Source organism: Ambystoma mexicanum, chromosome 4p, assembly GCF_040938575.1.
Source record: "Ambystoma mexicanum isolate Mex_15411 chromosome 4p, UKY_AmexF1_1, whole genome shotgun sequence".
In the NCBI taxonomy this organism is placed as follows: Eukaryota; Metazoa; Chordata; class Amphibia; order Caudata; family Ambystomatidae; genus Ambystoma; species Ambystoma mexicanum.
In genome coordinates this window covers 103452709-103473260 of record NC_090927.1, presented here as the reverse complement: position 1 = coordinate 103473260, position 20552 = coordinate 103452709, and the positions used below count along the sequence as shown (strand labels likewise).

Below are 20552 nucleotides of genomic sequence, written 5' to 3'. Positions count from 1 at the left end.
TTAACTCTTATTGTAGTCTTACTTGATCTCAGTTGAGACTTGTCTTGGTTGCTTCTGTAGAGTTGCTTGCATCTTCTACCTCTCACAAGCCTCCCAGCTTGTGGGCCTACATTGATTCTACTTTTTCTACAAAGACTTCTAAAACATTGTGCAAGACTGACTTACATACAAGAAGTGCTTCAGCTCACCTAGACTTTAGCCCAATTGACATTGGCTGGCGTGGCTCCCTGAAAAACTTTTCTTTCCTCTGACATTGTGCTTTACCTTTCCTTCCAGGAAGGGGTTAACTTACTTTGCATTGGGGGTTCAAAAGTACTAACCGGCTTCAGAATAATTGCGTGACCACTTGTTTTATTCTATATCGCCTTTCTTTCACATTCTTCTCAGTATTGATCTAAATGGACCAGTGATATATTAATGTCCAGTGTCCTAACTATTTAAGTCACCTGAGGGTGTAGCAATTGTCTGTGTGCCAAACCCCAATGGGCATTTGCTGATTTAGAGAAACTAAGAGTGTGTATTTTGAGGAGTATGTGTGTGTTACTGATATATTGTCCCTTCGGAAGGCGGCTTATTCAAACTGACTTAAATTAATAATTGTTTAATCAAGAAACCTTGAGTGTAAGTGTTTATTTGGATACTTGTCACTGTCAATCTGAGTAACCACCCTACTGCTCACATTGACCCCTCTTGAGATAAGGCAGGATGCTCAGCAACACTAACAACCTGAGTAGAACTGAAAAACCAAAGATTGGGTTCCTATTGCCTGGAGGACAAGGTTGCTGTAGTGCACCCAAAGGGTATTGCACCAAATCCTGCCAAACAGGGCTCAGCAAAGATTTGGACGAGTTCGGCCTCTCTGCGACAATGCTCTCGGAATGCACGTCAGGTTTCCTGATATTGGGGTTTCTCAGCTAAGGACCTTGCGAGATGGCTTGATTCAAAGTTCGTCCTGGGACTGGTTGTTCCCACCATCCAAAGGGAAGGAGTCCTTTTCGGAGTTCCTGTCGCACAGAAAACGTGGTCACGACAGCAGTGGTAGCTTCACAGTGTTGCAAAGGGTCTGCAGGCATGTCTGGTCATCTCTGGTTACTTCAGCTTCCAGTGGTCGACTTGCTTTACACTCTAGAAGCCTCATCTTTTATACATTTGCAGCACGCACTCCTCTGCAATCTTCCTCGGCAGTTTACTGAAAGGGGCATTTGTTTGTCCAATCAGGACAGCCAGAACCCCAGTGGCAGCTTGGCCCATTCAGGCACTCTGGCAGACACAGGACAAGGGGTTGGAAGACTCCTCCCCCACTTCCCGCCTGCCCAGACTCTTGAGCCTAGGCAAGGGCACCAAAGGGTTCCTGCCAAAGGCAAAAAAATATACACACACACACACACACGTCTCCTCCCCCCCAGAATGGTTTAAGAAGGCATCACAGAACAAACATATTAGAAATGGCGGTGTAGGGATGAGGCAGACAGCAGCTGGCTTCAAGGAACTTAACATTGCCTTTATTCAGGTTCACAAAGAAAATTAAAAAAATAAAATGATTGTCCAAAGTTTTGAATAGAGTTCTTTCTTCTTCTGTGATAAAGATGAACCATGAAAAGGTGACGCCTAGTCTTCATAAGCCCAGAGCGTCTCGGGTGCAGTTCTCTCTCTCTCTCTCTCTCTCTCTCTCTTCCCGGTGTTCTGCAAGAAGCGGAAAAACACACAGTCCCTTCATCAGTTTCACCCTTATATAGGGGTTGGGGCTGTTTGGCCCAATCGGGGCTGCTCTGGCCTCTTTTTCTATGAATCTACCCACAAACCGCGCCCCCTTTCTCTTTGTCCGTGGTTTGCCATGCAGGCTCTCCCGTCAACACCGGAGCTTTGCGGGGTACCTCCGTCTCCCTGCCAGACGATGCTATAAACGCTTCCATAGCGTTGTACTTCCCACAGGCAGGTGAGCAATGATTGGGAAATGCAGACTCGGACATGTGTAACTTAGTGACGACATCTGTGGGGAAAGCCACGTGGCACATGGCTGCAGGGGAGACGGGAATGTGCAAGAGACCGTGACCACCTGCCCGACTCTCTCTCTCTGTGCAGAGCCTGCAGTCACATGCAAGGGCTTCCCGTTTGCGGTGTCCTCTTTATATAATGACCCGCTGTGAATGTAGAGGTTAGGAACCGCCGTGTCTTTATTGTTAGTTTCCAGTTCGGCTCCACGCGATAAGGGAGCGGGAACCGCCGGGCTGTCTCTGCCTATTTCCTCGGCTCCCAGTGCTGCTGGGTTCAGTCCGGGAAGGTGTCGCCGCTGTTCCCTCTCATGGTGGTTACCCAGCTGTATTCCCCCCCTCACGGAGGTGATTCCACCATTTCTCCCCTTCTTCCCATTCCTCCCGTTCACAGGCGGATAAAGAAGGGAGCCAATGAATTGGTGCTCAGGAGACCCTATTGTTTAATAGGGGTTATTGGTATAGCCTGCAGAAAGGAAAACACACAATAATTGTTAGGACATGCCCCTGCGACCAGCCATAGCTAGGAGTTGTCTATGTGACTTAAAAAGACACAGGAGCAGAGAGAAGGGGTGTTAGGCAGAATTGCACGCAGTACCCTGTGGGACCAACACACACAATTAGGACTACATATGTAAGCCAAACCAACATTTGGCATAAGTCTGTACCACACAGTTTTTGGTAGCGAGCTGAACAGCCAGGCTTATCTCAAGAGTGAATGTGAGCAGTACAAGTCATCACACAGAGGTCTTTCAATCACAGTGGTTTAAGTAGACACATACTCAAGGGTTCTTGGTAAAACACTTATTTATTACACTATCATTTAGAAAACCTTTCACTAAAAAAGAGGCAACTTAATATTATATCCCAATACACTTCAATACAAAATTCTACGTTTTTGCGACAGTTTGAGCCCCCACCCCCCGAAAATAGGAGCCAAAAGGCAGTTCACTTAGAAGTGAACAAAAAGGCATAAGGTAAGTAGAATAGATCACATATACTTGTTAGACAGTGCAAATAGTTTAAGTTCACCAGAAGTGTTCTATTCAAGTCAATAGGCCTAGGCCAAAGTCAACAGGCTAGTGTTCTGGATAGGAAAGAGCAGTTCTGGTATCAAACGGTCAAATATTTGCAAATGTTCTCAGAAGTAGTTTAGGCGAAAAAGAATCATTTTTTGGGCCACAAGCTGTTTAGACCTGTAGGTTGGGAAAGTTTCACGAACTTCCACGGGAAGAGTGCGTTCTCTCAATCGGGTTAGCACAGTACCTTAGCATGAAGAAACAAATGCAGTCGAGGTTGTTGGTTCCTGGCAGTTCCTGCAGATCTCACTGTTCCCGAGCTTCATTCGTGGGGACAAGAGGTAGCAGTTCAGTTCCAGTAGCTGTAGATTCAAGCGCACAAGCTGGTATCCCTCTCCCACCAACTCAAAGGGAGAAGTCGTCCTTGATGGGGCTTCTCTGTTGAGATGAACTTGGCAATTCAGACCTGCAGCAGGGCTTCACCGGGCAAGCCAACGATCCAGGAGTTGCAGCAGCCATCCTCTTCCAGCTCTTCTTCGGTTCTTTCGTTCCAGTAGTCAACTACTTTCCAGTCCAAGAGACTTGCCTTTTAAACAGTTCTCTCCCTCTCATTACAGCCTAGCTGTCACTCGCCCAGCAGGGTGACTGTCCTTGCTGGACTGTCAGCCAGCCAATCACGCCAGAGTGCATTTGGGTCTCCTAGGAGACTAAACATGGAGTTTGGGGCACCTCCCTCGCTTTCTGCCCACCGCAGACACTCGGGTGCCAGAGGCGGTCTTCAGTCCTGAATCCCGCCAAAAGCATACGAACAAAGGGACCAAACCTGGTTTGGCACGCAGAGACAAACACTAGAAGGACCTTTCCAAAATGAAACAGTGAAGAAAGAAGACTGGGACCTGTTTAAACAAAGGGGCTTAAGGCGCCATCTTGAAAAACATGGCTCCTGTGATTTTTAGCTACTGGTGTTCACGGTCGGGAAACATCATGGTAGTTCCTTGTAAAACCACTGCCACCAACCTTTTCAATAGGAAAGGGTAGCATTTGACTGCTACATGAGTATTTAGACACAGGGGATACTATGTAACCCCTCCAGCCCTCCATTGTAAAATGGTGTGTGCTGCGTCTAGGAATTTGGCAAGACTAGTAAAGTCAATTTCACTTTACATTCTCTGGGAAACAGAAGCTTATCCCAGAGAAGGTATTTAAACCTTTGGGAAGTCTAAAAGGCATCCCTGTGTCACTGCACTGAGGGTGCTGTGTAACACATGAAAAGATGATACCTATGGAGTTATCTAAAACTCCAATACCAACAGAAATAAATACAGAATACAAACAAAATAAAAATGTTAAAAGTCCCAAAGTCCAGCAAAAGAGCTGCGGTCTCTAAGGTACAGTGGAATTAGCACATCTTGAGAACTCTCTCTAACAAGGGGAATACTAAGTATCCATTTGGCACTCTACTGAACATGGTGTGTGCCAATCTCTCAGACTGCAATGTTTTAGGAGAGTTACACATTAACTGTAGTCACTTAACGATATATAACAAGAATCTCCAAGGGGGGGGCCCTAAGGGTCCCCCGCAACACTGCCTATAAGGAGCTCTGTGCTGCCATAGTAAAATACAGATGACTAAGACGTATGGAGGAAAGTAGACTTCATAGGACAGTAAAAATGCAAAGGAAAGTTCCAAAAGACAGAGCCCATAATAAGGAATGAGTGGAAAAGGGCTCCACTCATTCAGGATTAAATAAAAAGTTCCAGAAGTGCAGCAAAAGTGCTGGGGGTCTCACTAGGCGAGGGGATGAATCGCAATAATTATAAATCTCCCTAACACTCACTAGTCGCAGTCATACTTTCCCTCATATCGCGGGTCCCCTTGATGCAAGACCAGGAAATTTCGCAAAGCTAAGTCTTGCGGCACAAGCGGAAGATCCCCCAAGTTCCAGTCCTCAACTCGGAACAGCGACGTCTGCAGAGCGGTAGCCCAAACTCAGGACTGGTCAGCCACTGGGTGGTCAAAGAGCACTTACGAAGGCTCTTCGCAGGACTCGGAGTGGAGGGAACATCCATTCTCGATGTCTGCTCAAAGGGTCGCAGCTCCCTTGCAGGACTGCTGGAGATCTTCCACAAGACATGGCTCTACCAGGGCAGACAGTCCCATCCCACTTCCTGGCAAGCAAACATAGCACTCCAGTAGCCCCCCAAAAGCCTCTGCTTCCCCTGACACTGAAAGTCCATGTAAGGATTTAGACAAGATGGCCAAAGGACAAGCGAAAAACCTTGTGGCAAGGCCACTAGCCAGAGTTGGTACCCAAATGCGGGAAGGCTAAAACAAAATGGTAAAAAGTCACTGCTGCCACCAGGGCAAAACACCAAGTGCACCCTGTTGTAAGATGCATTGTACAATGATAGAAATTACCACAAGCGGTAAAAAGTTAATCAAAGTAGTAACTAAGTAACTAAACTAAGGGAAACAAAGTGTCCCAGTGCTGACAGCCCGAAGGACATATCTGTTTCTCCATAACAGATTAGCAAAATCCAGTGTAGTGAAGCTCAAGGCACTGGACTGTAAAAAAACAGGCCAGATACTAAAATAAAAGCAAACAGTTTGGAGGTCCATAGAAATGGAAGAATAGGTCCACTGTAAAGTGGGATCTTTCCCAACACAGCACATGACGGCTACCAAACCGAAAAACACTCCTAGGCTCAGCGAACAATGTCAACTGAACTGAAGCTGCCAACAGCACATCGCAGCTCTCTTGCTCTTTTCTCCCGCTGAGCTCGGCTAACTTCACCTCCCCGCCCCCCACCCAACTCCACCCTCTTGGCTTTGCAGATCCGCCAGAGCGCTAAGGAATCTACAAAGGGGTGACAGTGCACAGTATAGGAACCTTTAACATAACATTCTCATCGAACAGCAATCTTAAAACATTTCAAAATGCACCGTTCTGTAGGGGCTGGAAGCAGTTAACAGTTAATAGGAACCAAGAAATCACCAGACCCAACCTATACCCTTACCTTACGTCTTCAAGAAACTTATCCAACTCCAGCGCAGGGGACTGAGAAAAGCTGGAAAATGTAAAAAACAGCACTGTCAGATCAGCTGTACACACACAAGTTCCAACATCCTTACATATGCCAAAGAACATTTGACGACAGCCAGAAATGACATCTCCAAAAACTTAAACTAAAGCCAGCACACACCAAGTTTGATTGGCTGGAGTAACAATTTTTCAATTACAGTAGAAGTCAATGAAGTACGCTTTATGGTTCCTATTCATTTAGAAACACAGTCAAAGCAAATACCAGTTTTTGGTATAAACACAAAAAGTTACATATATGGTTTTGGTCAATGACTGATATTGGAATTCAGCAAAGATGACATCAGATTCCAACTAAGAAGTTGGGCAGACGTTCGAAAACAAACTAGCCTCTGATGGCTCAACATGGCAAACCCCCCTAATACAATAGATCTTTTCAATACTATTTGAAGATATCCACAACCTCAAAAGAACAAAGAGGATGAACTGTAGAGAAGAAAAAAAAAAAAGTTAAATATTTCTTGTAATCTCCTGTATTCTCACATACACGTTATTGATGGACAGGAGCTATTGCTTGAATACAGTTTGGTTTAAAAATAAGGCTAGCCCAGCCTCCCGCAAGCAGGAGATTTAGCGGTAATTATTAAGGTCACACCTGCAAAACAGCTTCTTTTGAAGAGGCTACATAAGGAGCAAAAAACAAGTGGTAGTCACAAATTGTAAGGCTTTGTCATTTGGAAATATTGGGGAATGAGACACCACCTGGTGTTGGCAGTGCAAAAGAAACCAGCCGTAGATGTCCAGGGGTAGCACTTGACTTACCAAATGGGTCAAGGAGAGGGGGGACACTTCCTTTAATAGCTATATGTAGTAGGGAAGAACTATTCCAAATGATCAAATATAAAGGAGCTAGCCATTGTTAAGATTTCTCTTTATAGTACCTTTCACTCCCTTTCTATGGACCCCAAACCTTTTGCTTTTATTTTTTTATCTTTCCATTTATTAATGCTTAGCTTAAAATTAAATCTTTCACCTATATCAAAACACAAGTTAAAATCACGTCTCTAAATTTAATTTCTTTTCTTAAAAAGAGACCAATACATTAAAAACAGTACATTATAGACTCTTCACAAATCAAAATCTTAAATAAAACTGCTTCCTAATCATGTTCATCACTCAACTATACATTTAAATTACAACCTATCCTGATGTTACTTAGTTGTCCACCGTTTGCAAGTTCCAGCCCTTTAAACACATCCTCAGGGAACTTAATCTGGGCCATAGACAATATTATTTCCCCACACCTAAAAAGGATCCACCATTCATCCAGTGTAATCAAAGTCAGCACTTTAAAAAATATCCCCAAGTGAAGTGTTCTCTACAATTAAACCTGTACAATAAAGCAAAAGTTGTTTCAATGTTTTACTACTGTTCTCGCAATTGCAAAACATACATAACAAATTTGTACCCTTGCATTGTCTACTCGAAAATAAAGAGTGCTTAGTTGGATATAGGTTGAGGCGAAACCGCAAAAAACAAAATGTAAAAGGAGCATGGGAATTTTGTTAAGCACGTAGGCGAGGTGTTGCAAGCTCTAAATTCCTCCTCCAGATTTTGATGCAATTTAAAATGGTATATTTTCTACATTATGTAACAGGAGTGCCTTTAGGCGATGCAACATCTGATCACTGCACCATGCTGACTGCCCCAGGAGACTGCTGTAAGGTAAATTCCTGCAGGGCACTACATATTGCTTTCTGGGTCACTATTCCAACATGGCTACCGCCGTGCCGAAGTGATTCCACCAATATAGAGCTGGCTGTATGCATGCCTCCGCTCACAAATGATTGGCTGTCCACCAGAATGTCCGATCCTGCACCAGGGAACCAGCAGGCGACACCGGCCCCAACAAAGGCCTTCCATTAAGGCCTGTTGTCTCCTGTCCTGCCTGGGCCTGTCCGGCTATGTCTGTTGCTTTCCCGAGATTGTAACATGCCTTTACACATTTCCCGCTCCCAATGGACCATGCAAAAATATTTAATTCCAGGGCAATCACTCTCTGCAAGCCACTGTCCGCAGCTGCAACAGTTTTCCCCAACTTTGTGCCATCCTCACGACGCTGATCGCACTTTTCTCTCGCTTCTTAATGGCAGCTTTACACATCCTGCCCTTCAGAGTTCGTCGCTCCTGATGCCGATCACCACAAAGTTACATTTAAGTTTCTACATTGCCTAGCACTAAAGTTACCACTGCCGTGAACTCCATCACTCAAACATCCATGTACCTCTGTCTATAAATACAACAAAAAAAAGTCCTTTCTCCACATTTTAATAGCCAGTGGATTCTTAAGAGGTGTCCAGATCCTCAATCATCCGATGACCAGCCAAACTCCATAGTTCAAGGACCAGGTCACTGTGGTTAATCAAGGCCCCCTTTATTATTAAAGACCTCTCAGGGGTGCCTCTGCTATGCATCTTCTATACAGTGACTGTGATCTTCATTTTAGCATAGAATTCAGTAAAAAGACTTAACTCATATTTCACAAATTGGCTAGGAAGCCCTTGCAGGAGTTTAAGGAGCCTTCTCCAGAACAGGCCCTGTAAAACAAGCCATAAGTTGTAAGATTTAGCAGAAAGAAATTCTGCACCATAAACCAAGATAGATACCACCTTTAACCGATTAAATTACAGGCATCATGGCAAATCTTCAAAACCTTTTCACTAACAGCAATCCCTGGTATGCCAAGGTTTTGGCTTTTGCTCTCAACTGGGCCAGTCAGTTCATTCTTCAAGCTAATATTCAGCAACATATCCAGATTGTTAGGACAGTTTTTCTAAAGTCTAACTAAGGGCTTAGCAAACAATTCAACTGAGGCAGTACAAGACTCCACTCTTAGTATAAGGCTGTACCACCTGAGTTCAGGGTAGTGGGAGAGAAGGCAGTAGAATAAGTACAGTACAAAGAAATTCTAATACAAGCGATCCAAAGAAATATTGAAACACTATGTATTGTCAAAATAAATGTTTTATTTAAATACAACTAGGCCCAGATAAATCTTGGGGTAAATAAGTACTGTGACAGATCATAACACGTTATAGAAAAACACAACACTATGCCAAAAGGTACATATACCAAAGCATTTAACCTAATTTGGAACACCTAACAGTAGATCTAGGAAAGTCAAAACCAAGTTACTTTTAGATTACTTTCAGTAATACCAGGGTAGTAGACCCCCCATCATCTGTACCATGACTTTCAGCAAGAAATCACATAGTAATTTCAACTGGACAATATACTTCTCCGATATAGTGAAACAGTATAAACCTACAACTCTGATTCAGGATAACAGTTCTTCTAGGGGAGTTGGACCTTGGGTTGTAATATTCAATTACAGTTACTTTTCAGTTCACAGACTAAGGGAAGCAATAACCAACGTATTTTAGGATAACAGAGTTAAACTCCAGGTAAGTAAAACCTATATACTTTTGTAAGGAGCTACCAGCAATCTAAAAGATAAGTATGACCTTGGCAGACTTATTCTGGACAGGCCAACAGCAAGTCAGGGGAAGCATGATCCAACCGCAACAGTTGTGGTGAATTCTCAGAAATGTGCCAATTCCCTCCACCTTAGAGACCCCAGCAACTTTGTTGGATTTTGAGGACTTGATTTTTCTAACCTGGAGAGCGAGACCCTTTTCCCCCACTCTCTCATGTATTTTAATGTGATCGGGACACTTTCTTTTGGTTGTGGAGTCTGACAAACTCCATAGGCGGCATCTTTTACATTGTGTCAATCAGCACCTTGAGTGCAGTGGCACGGGGAAGTCTTTCAGATTTCCCAAGGGTTTAAATACCTTCGCTGGGCTAAACCACTGTTTCCCAGAGCAATAAAGTGAAATTGACTTTACTTATATTTGTAACTTTCTAGACCCAGCACACACTATCTTACAATAGGGTGCTGGAGGGGTTACCTAGAATTCCCTTTGTCTAGCTTCTCATGTAACATTTTTTTATATTATCCTTTCCTCACTGAATGGCTGGTGGCAGTGGTTTCGTTTTAACTACCGCGGTGTGCATTTACTGTGGGCTGCGTTCGAAGCTGCAGTAAAGCACCCAAGGGTGCCATTTTTGTCAAATTAGTCCTGGTTGCCTTTTTTGCCATTTCTTTGAGGAAAGGTCCTTCTTGGACTCTGCGCGTCAAACCAGGTTTCGTCCCATTGTTTGCTTTGCCTTAGGTGGGATTCACGAGTGAAGCCGCCTCTGGCTCCAGGGTTTCTGGGGTAGGCAGGAAGTGAGGGAGGTGCCTGGAACTCCCTGTGCTTAGTTTCCTAGGAGACCCAAATGCAATCTGTGGTGATTGGCCGGCTGACTGTCCGGCAAGGACAGTCATCCTGCTGGGTGAGTGACAGCTAGGCTGGAATGAAAGGGAGAGAACTGAATAAAAGGCGAGGCTTTTGGCTTGGAAGGCAGAGTCGACTACTGGACGAAGGAAACAAAGAAGAACTTGAAGGACACCTGCTGCAACTCCTGGACTGTTGCTTTGCCTGGTGACGCCCAACTGCTGTGCAGAAACTCAAAATTCGTATGAACAGAGAAGCCCCTGCAAGGACGACTTCTCCCTTTGAGTTGGTGAGACTAATCAACTCCAAAGTAAGCCACCTGGACATGCATCTCGTAGCTGGTTGAATTTCCACAGAGTTGCTGCTGGAAACCGTATAGCCAGGGAGAGGAACATCAGATTGTGTGCGTTGCTGTGAAGCTGGCCTAGAGCTCCAGGAAGATCCTACGAAATCCCAGGAAGCAGGACTGACCGAGCCTGTGCCCCCTCAACAGAGTGCAGGACCCCAGAAGCAAGGAAAGTCCATCTCGACAGCCAGGAACCACATTGTTGCTATTTGTGGTAGACTTGAGGAGCTAAAACACTGAACAGCCACTGAAAGTGAAGTTTGCCGGTTGCAAGTTTTGACCCTCCCCAGTGCAGGAGTCCCGATGTCCTCCCTCTTGTCCCCACAACTGAGGCCCATGATCTGCAGAGCTGCACAGTAACAGGAGGAGTCTGCTGCATCTTTTTCTTCATTTTAAAGGTACTGCACAAAGTCTAAGAGAACTTACCTCTTACTGTAGAGTTGCTTGCATCTTCTACTACTCACAAGTCTAATCCGCTTGTGGCCCTACATTTGATTCTTCTTTTCTTCAAAAACTCGCAAGGCCTTGTGCAGTTTTCTACTTACCTACCATAAGTGCTTCATCCGGTACAAGACTTTTCACCATTGACTTTGGCTTAGCCTATTGTATTGAATGACTCTTCCTGGGGGATCCAAAAGTATTTGCCTGCTTAAGAGTATTTGTGGTCTCTTGTATGTTCTAAATAACCTTTTCCTTTGACTTAATACTATATGATTCTAAATTCAACAGTAATATATTAATGTCCCCAGCACCCTAGCAATTGAAGTCACCTGAGGGTGTAGGTAACGTCTGTGGGCCATCCCAAAAGGGCATCTACTGATTTAGAGATCTTAAGAAATGTATTTGAGTTACTATTATATTGCTCTCTTCTGAAGAAGGCTCATTCTAACTGACTGATGAATAAATTAATAATTGTTTATTCAAGAAACCTTGAGTGTAAGAGTTTATTTGAATACTTGTAACTATGAATTTCTGTGCAACTCCACCACAGTTCACATTAACCCCTCTTGAGATAAGCCTGGATACTCAACATGCTACCAAAACTGTGTAGTACAAGCTTATACCAAAGGTTGGGTTTCCTATACCTGTTGTGTGTAGTGGTCCCAGAGGGTACTGCATACAAACTTTGCCTAACCCACTCATACAATTCTCCTAACAGGAATAACAAAGTGAAACCAACAGCATTACTTTTGGGAAGAGGGGAACACAATTCACGGTTGAGTAAGTTAACCTATCTACTTTCGGTTAGAATGGCGAGACAGTTTCTAAGGAAAGTAAGACTTTGAGAATACTTATTTAAGAAGGCACAGCTTATTCAAGGTAAGTAAATCCTATGTATACTATTCAGAATGGCAGAACATATTTAAGGTAAGTAATAACTTTTCGTAACTATTCACTTTGAGTTTAAAGTTACCAACTTACTCTTTTACAAGTAAGTTCACTTTTTAACACTTGTTTTACGTTAAAAGACCCCTTAAATTATGCAACCCTTCCTAATTCTAGTACACGAGTTCTCTCAGAGTCAGAAGAGGGGTCCTAGTGGTCTAGGAGCCAGCTCTAGGCAGGGTGAGATAGGGCTCAGTTTCAGGCAAAGTCAGCATTCCAGAGGAAGACTGTTCAAACAAGTGGGTATTTTACTTTAGTTAGTTGAGGGTCCAAGCACTTCCGAGAAGACACCCTAGGAGGATTCCAGAAGTGGGCCTGGGTAAACTACACAGGAATCACAAGAGACTTAAGGTAATAATAACCAAGTCAGCACAGTACCTCAGCACAGAAGATTTTGCAGCACAAGGACTTCAAGATCTGTAGCCAAAGTCCAGGCACTGCATTCCTTGCCAGGACGACAGAAGACGGGACCCTGGATGGTCTTTTTCAGCAGGGATCGACACAGATGGTATCAGGCAAGGTTTTTTTCACATCTGGATGCGGCTCTGTGGATTTGGTGCCATTTCAGGAGCACAGAAGACGACAGAATATCACTGGTCAGATTCTCGTCATTTGCCAGGTCCAGCACTCTGGTGAGAGGACTATTCACGTCTTAGGAGGTCCAGCAGGATGCCCACTATGCTTCAGCAAGATTCAGAAGACTCTGTATCGCAGAATGGCTCGAGGTCCCAGTGTATTGGGGTACTGCAGCCCGCAAAGTCACAGCAAAACGTGCAGTGGGTCAAAATTCAGGTCTTCCCGAGTCTAGTGAGTCTCATCAGGCTCGGGGTCACTGTTTTCAGAGCCCCCAGGTCGATTGGAAGCAAGGGCCACAGCAGGCTCTCATTACACATGAGGCTCTACAGTCGCTGGAAATAGTCTCAGCCGTGTTTCCTTAGTCATACTCTCTGGTTTTGGGTCATGTGGTCTACTACCTCTTCAGCTTCCAGGAGTGAACTTTTATGCGGAACCCAACCAATCAAACAGCCTTGCAACATTCAAACTTGAGGGGTTGGCAATCCTTTCAGGACAGCCAGAAGCCCAGTTTGAACTGGATTGGGCTCCTCCCTCACGTCCTGCCTTCACAGACTCGAGCCCGGGAGGGGGAGTACACAGGACACCCGCCGAAGAATAAATGATCACAAAGGAATTTCCTGCCCTGAATGTCAGGGGAAGGAAGAAAAAACAAACGCTAAAATGGTGAAAAAAGACCTGGGCCATTTTGGTCAAATGAGCACCCATGGGTGCCTTTACAGGGGTTGTGCAAACAGCCACCGGTAAAGGTGCACCAAATTAATGAAAAAAAAGGTTCAATGCCATCGGCCATTAAAGTTAGGTTTGTCCTTCTAACATAAATGTTAAATTTAAAATGAGAGAAGGGTTACTCCGTATCTCCCCAGCACTCCACATAAGGTGCAGGTTGCTGGTCTCACCTACTAAAATGTAAAAGGGATCAAAAGATCCTTTCGACCCTTGGGAACTGTAGTTCTCACATGGTTAACCAGAGAAAGTTAAAAGGGGAGCTGCTAGAGCAACCCAGCAACAATAGGCACTTCCTGCCAAAATATCAGAGGATAACTTTTAAAAGTCACTATGGAGAGTCTTAAAAATGATCCAGGTATAAGAAAAAAGTATCCACCAGTAAAAGCAAAAAGTTTTGGGGTTGACAGGTCAGGAAGATCTTTACTACGAAAATCTTGGCTAATACAGATAAGAGCGGGATACCACGTTTGAGAGGCCTGATAATCCTAACCATTTAGAAACCAGAAAATGAGTGTGTAAGGAATGATCTCTTTACAGCACCTTTCCCTTCATTTCCCTAGACACCCAAAAATGTTGCTTTTTATTTTTAAATTCGATCTGTACTTTTTGTAAAAGTGAAGCCTTCAGCTTCAGTACACTATTTCTCATCCGTCAAGGGGAAACTGACATTTCCTTCAGGTTTACCTTAGTCTTCTGACATTGCTGCCACTTGTGTTAACTTGTTATTCTGCAATGCATCTTACAATACAGTACAAAGGGGTACACTTTGTTTTGCCGTAGACCAAGTCAGAGAATTTTTTGGTTACTCTCGGTGTGCTAAATGGACAAGCTGGTGGCAGCAGTGACTTTTTACCATTTTTTGTGCTTTTCGTTTTAGTCTTACCACGTTTACTTACTAACTCTGGCTACTGGTCAAACATGGCCATGCCACAAGAGTTTACCCTTTTCCTTTGGCCATTGTTAGGCAAGGATTTGGAGTAGTACCCTTTGGGTGCACTACAACAACCTTTACCCCCCCCTGGCAATAGGAACCCAACCTTTGGTATACATCTTTACTACATAGGTTGTTAGTGTGATTGAGCAGCCAGGCTCATCTCAAGAGGGGTCAATGTGGGCAGTAGGGGAGTTACAGATTCACAGTGACACGTATTCAAATAAACTCTTCAGTAAGTTTGAATAAGCCTTCTTCAGAAGGGGCAATATAACAGTAACACAAATACTCTCCAAAATACACACTTCGTTCTCTAAATCAGCAAGTACCCATTTGGGATGGCACAGACACGTCCTACACCCTCAGGTGACTTAAATAGCTAGGACACGGTGGCCGATATGCATTACTTACTGTAAAAGCATTTCTGATGGTTGTATCTGCTTAGATTCACATGCTGTGCATATGGTCCGACATCCAGTGGTAACCGCGGTGTATTGCATCTCGTCTTTTGAGAATCAAAAGGGGGCGTCGACATGGGCGTGCCTGTAACACTATCCCTAAGTGACTGTGTACCCAAGATCCCTCACGCGTCGAGGTCCCCCCAACTGTATTTATTTGCCTAGAGGGAGCCTTATGACCATCGTGCGTACAGAAAAGAGAAAAGTGGTAAGACGTCCATGTTCCTTCCATCCGAGCTGAGAGGAAGGGTGGGCGCATGTGAATCTAAGCAGATAGAATCATCAGAAATGCTTTTACGTTAAGTAATGCATATCTTCTGATGTTTGTTAATCTTCTTAGAATCACATGCTGTGCATAGACTAGCGAGTAGTACCCAGAGTTGGGGGTGGGTTGTGAGAAGGAACAGTAGTGAAAAGATGTTTTAGTACTGCCTGCCCCACCTGAGAATCAGATCTAGAATGGGTGTCTAGGCAATAGTGTTTTGTAAAGGTGTGTACAGAACTCCAGGTTGCCGCTTTGCAAATGGACTCAAGGGGAACATTTGCAATGAATGCTATGGAAGCCCCAGTGCCTCGAGTAGAATGTGCTCTAGGCTTGAAGGGCAGCTCTCTCTTAGCAGGACTGTAGCAGAGTGTGATGCATTTGACAATCCATCCAGAGTGGATTTTGAGACTGCGTCTCCTCTTCCTGCCGCCACCGAAACAAAAAACTGATTAGTCTTTCTTAGTGGTCGAGTTCTTTCCATGTAGAACATGACAGCTCTGCGTACATCGTGTGTGCAGGTTTCTTTCTCCCAGGCTTGAAGGATTTTGAAAGAAAGCTGGTTGTTCCATCGACTGGTTCAAATGGAATTTGGGAATGAATTTATGCCAAACCCTAGGGTGGGTGCGCAAAACCACCTTATCTTTGTGAACTATTACAAAGGGATCTAGGATTGAGAGTGCTTGTAGTTCACTTACTCTCCTAATGGAGGTAATAGCTATTAAAAAAGCAGTCTTATAGGTGAGGTCTTTAAGACTTGCTTTGTGCATGGGCTCGAAAGGAGACCCCATAAGCCTAGTCAACACCACGTTTAGGTCCCATCTGGGAGCCTGATTAGAAATGGGAGGGTGAATTCTCTTCACTCCCCCCCATGAAAGCTTTAATAACTGGTATCTTCCACCATGACACTTTGTTATGAAAGCGTAGCTAAGTGCACCTTTATGGAGTTAAAGAACAGGACCGAGTCAAGTAAATGAGTTGGGTATAAAAATTGTGTGTGGGAGAGCAGTTAATCGGGTTAATGCTCTGAGTTGCACCAGATTACAAACCGTTTCCATTTACTGGAATAGCAATACCTCATGTTCGGTTTTCTTGCATCCCTGAGAAGGTCCATACATCTGAGGGAGTTGTAGGTTTCCAAACTATGACCTCAGAAGCCAGGCCACCCAGTTCAATGTCTGACGGCATGGGTGAAGAGTCTCCCCTCTGTCTTGCGACATGTACGGGGAAGGCAGTTTGACTGTAGGGGATAGGGACATCTCCTTCAGATGAGCGAACCAGGGTTGGCGGGCCCACATGGGGGCCACCAGCAGCATTGTGACTGGTTCCTGGTGCATCTTGTGCACGATGTTGAGAATGGCAGTCGGGAGGGGGGGGGGGCGTAGACAAATTTCCCTGACCATGTTATCCAGAGTCTGTTCCCCTTGGAGTTCTGGGGGTACCTGGAGGTGTAATCTTGGCATTGAGTGTTCTCCAGAGTTGTGAACAAATCGATCTCTGGGAAGCCCCATTCTGCGAAAACGTTGGAGACGATGTCTCTGTGTAATCGGCATTCATACTCCATGGGCAACGGAAAGTCACATGTTGCGTTTGAGAGCCCACTTCCAAATGTTCTGGGGCAGTTTGGACAGCCCAGGAGAATGAGTGCCCCCTTGTTTGTTCAGATAGTACATGGCTGTGGTGCTGTCTGCGAGGATCAGGATCGTCTTCCCCTGTAGTTGTGTCTGGAAAGCTTTTAGTGCTTTGAACACCGCCAACAGTTCCAACAGGTTAATGTGGTTGGATGCTATGTCCGACGACCAAACTCTGTGTGCTGTTTGTTGAAGCAGGTGAGCTCCCCACCCTGTAAGACTAGTCTGTGGTTAGAGTGGCTTCCACTGCGGAGAAGGATTTCCCCTTCAAGAGGTTCTCCCTCGACCACCACTGCAGCGAGAGAATGTGGGCCGGCGAGACAACCACTAGATCGCCCTACTGTCCGCTGGCCTGACACCACTGGCTGTTGAGCCACTCTTGCATTGGGCGCAGGTGCGCGTGAGGAACCATCATTCCTAGCAGTCGCATAGCTTTGCTTACTGTCACCTCTCGACTGTCTACATACTGAGGGATTTCAAACATGTTTTGAACCCTCTAGTTGGAGGGGAAGACGAGGCTGTCCTTTGTTCGAATTAGAGCCCCTAGGAACTGCTTGACCTGACTCGGGTCTAGGCTGAATTTCTTCTTGTTGAGAGAGAATCCCAGACTGAATAAAAGATCCATCCTCTTTTGGGTATTTGACAGACCTGTTTTGTAAGAGTCCCCTGTTATGAGCCAGTCTTCGAGATAAGGCTAGACCTGGGTAGATTGCTTGCGAGATGCGCTTCTGTAACCGCTAGTACCTTTGTAAACACCCTTGGTGCAGATGCTATGCCTGAACTGATAATGCTCGTCTTGTATCGTAAATCAGAGGTATTTTCTGTGCACTGGCAAAATTGAAATATGAAAGTATGCATCTTTCATGGCCAGTGTTGCCATGTAATCCCCCTGTGATAGCAGTGGAATTTTTCCTGCAGAGTGACCATGCAGAACTTTGGTGGGTTTACAAATTTGTTCGCTGGCTGCAGATCTAAAACAGGGCGCATGGTTATCCTTTTTGGGTACAAGAAAGTACACTGAACAAATACCTTCTTTTACCTGTGACAGAGTTACGATTTCTATCGTTCCACTCTTGTAGTGTGTCTACTTCCTGAAGAAGTACGTGAAGATGGTCTGGTGTCAGTCTTGCTCGTGGAGGACTGAATGTTGGGGACCGGTTGAACGCTATACAGTACCCGTGGACCACTGTCTTTAGCACCCACTGGTCTGTAGTTACTCCCTCCTATGCCTTAAGTAACGATGTTAGCCGGCCGCCGACCAGGGAGGCATGGGAGGGGACCCGAATCTTCAGGTCATTTCGAACCCGAGGCCAGGGAGGCTCTACGGGTAGAGACCCAGCCCCTTCCTTTGCCACGACACTGACCCCTTTGGGGCTACGGGTTGGTGCATCCACCATTTCCCTGTGGAGAGTTCCAATTGTTTCCTGAAGGAAGCGTTGGCCACGAAAAAGCCGTTTGGACCCAGATTCTCGTCTTGTAGATAGTCTGTGTAATTTGATCAAGTGTTTTCAGGGTGTCATGCATCTTTTTTGTGGTCTCGAGGGCCTCATCGACCGCCTTCCCAAACAGGTTGGAATCTTCCACGGGTTTATCAGCGACGCATGCGTCTCTGGCTTGAATCCCGAGTTCCGTAGCCACGCATGTCTCTTCAGGAGTGTGCCCCGAGCCAGGGATCGAACAGCCGTCTCGGCAGAATCCAAAGTGTTCTTAAGTATGCTTTGGTTCACATGTCTGCCTTCAGTGACAGTGGTGAGGAGACTAGTACGTAGAGGTTCAGGAACCAAATGTATGCCATCCTGTAGTAAGACCCACTGAGCATCGGCATAGCTTGCCAGCAAGGCCGTGTTGTTGGCAATACGTGTTGAAAACGCTGCTGCGACTCGGATCCTCTTCCCAAGGGCGTAGTTGTTTACCTTCCTTATGAGGGGGTGCCAAGCCGGTTGATAAAGGGACCCCCTCCCTCTTTCGTGTAGTAGTCACCACCAGAGAGTCTGGGGTGGAGTGACCTCTGATATAAAGAGGGTCTGAGGGAGAGGAACAAAAGAGTTTCTATTAGTGGGTTGACACCTCTTGTGAGAGCAGGTGTTGATAAGGAGGGCGCCAGATGTTTCTTAATTGAATTAAGGATGGGAAAAGCCTTGCTAGCCGGCAGCTTCTCCTTGAGAATGTCCTCCACAAAGTCTGCTTCGGGGACAGCTTCATCTGTAGCAATCTTAAAGTGATCTGCTGCTTTACGCAACATTACGTTGAAAGTCAATTGATCATCCACTGGCGAGGGATGTTGCCTAGTGGGGGTGGACAGGGGAGAATCCAGAGACAGGGCATCAGGATCTTGAGATTGCCATGGTTGAGGGTCACCCACATCTGGGTTCTTCTCCCAGCCCTCTATGGGATCATGCATGTCCTCAGGGTTGATGAAATCCTTATTCCGAGTGTCTGCAGGAATGTCTTCTTCAGTTAGGTCGTAGTTTTATATATCCTCTTCTAATGAGGGGTCAAAAAGCCTTGGAAATTTGCTTTGGGGTCCACAGGGCTCTCATCCTGTGGCCTCCTTGGTGTGGGTTGTTCTGAACGGGAAACAAACTTGTAGGGCGTGGCCTGAAGCAGCAGCGTTGTGGCAGCTCCTTTAACGACCTTCGCATGGGGACCGTGGCAATCACAGAAAACCTCTGGTTCCAGATATTGCCCAAGCTGCTAATGGCTTGATTCGGGTGGCGGAGGGCGGGATGCCCCACTGGAAGAGACTCCAGGTCGAAACGCGAGCGAGAACCTAATTAACGCAGCAAAGGTGCCCGGCGGCGGCATCTGCCGAGCAAATCCAAGATGCCGGACGCACCATGTCGGCCCCACTTCGGTGGCCACTCACCAGCTCCTGTTGGCCTGGGGACCTCGCTGGGGTGCCTTTGATCCCGGGAACTGTCTGCGACCGCTCGTACAGCTTCCTGGAGCACCCCGGCCTATCCCCCATCATCACTAAAAAGGAGACCTGAGGGCCCCTCCCCCCCCCCTCCACCTCCACCTCGGGAGCCGGCGGTGAGCTGGGCCCCAACTGCCACTATAGCTTTGGACCCCGTTGGGCCACCCTCCCCAAGCGCTAACCACTATCCGACGACAGCAAAGGACCCACAATCGTCTACTGGACAACTCCTGGGGCACCCCTGCCCACTTTACTTTTCCATTGCCACCAAAGTAGGACAGTGTGACACCCCTCCCCCCCCCCGGATGGTATCCTGGGACCTTCTATTTGGTCTATTAGTGGCGTGCCCGCGACCCAGCAACCGTAACTTGGCACAAACTCTGGGGGGACCTGTCTCCTGCCTTGGAACCATGGCTAAATCCCTGAAACCCCCCAAATCCGCAGATATTGCCACCATGCTCATAGCAGTGGAGAAAGTGAAGAAAGCAGACCCTCCAAAATTCACGCCTCAAAAGGCACCCGATGATAAAGGGACCCTCGCTACCAAAGAAGACCTCCAAGCTTTCGTGTCTGATATCAAAACGGAGTTCAGATCTTGCATGACTGAACTGACTGCAAAGCTTGAACAAACTGACCAAAGGGTCAGTGACCTTGAACACAGGATGGGGGAATCCGAAGACCTAACTCAAGAACACTCAACTCTCTGGTGGAAGTGCAACGCACAATCCAGAACCTAATGGACAGAACCGAGATCCTAGAATACAAGCAGGAAGACCTGGAAAATCGCGCCGTCGCAATAACCTGCATATTCGCGGTGTCCACTCCTCGATCTCTGACAGGGAATTACCAGAGTACGTGAGCAACTTCCAATCCCTTGCTACCGAACTTGACGAAGCCCAGCTTCTACTCGACCGCACCCACAAGCTAC

The 20552-nt window shown here is 45.9% G+C and overlaps 1 protein-coding gene across 6 annotated transcripts in view; it reads right to left on the bottom strand.

Moving 5' to 3' along the window:
* NRBP1 (nuclear receptor binding protein 1) overlaps positions 1-20552 on the bottom strand; it is a 1221009-nt gene that overhangs the window by 676964 nt on the left and 523493 nt on the right. For all 6 annotated transcript variants that reach the window (XM_069605466.1, XM_069605470.1, XM_069605464.1 and 3 more), the window contains one exon: positions 6029-6079. In XM_069605466.1, the coding sequence (XP_069461567.1) occupies positions 6029-6079 (51 nt within the window). The remainder of the gene's footprint in view (positions 1-6028; positions 6080-20552) is intronic.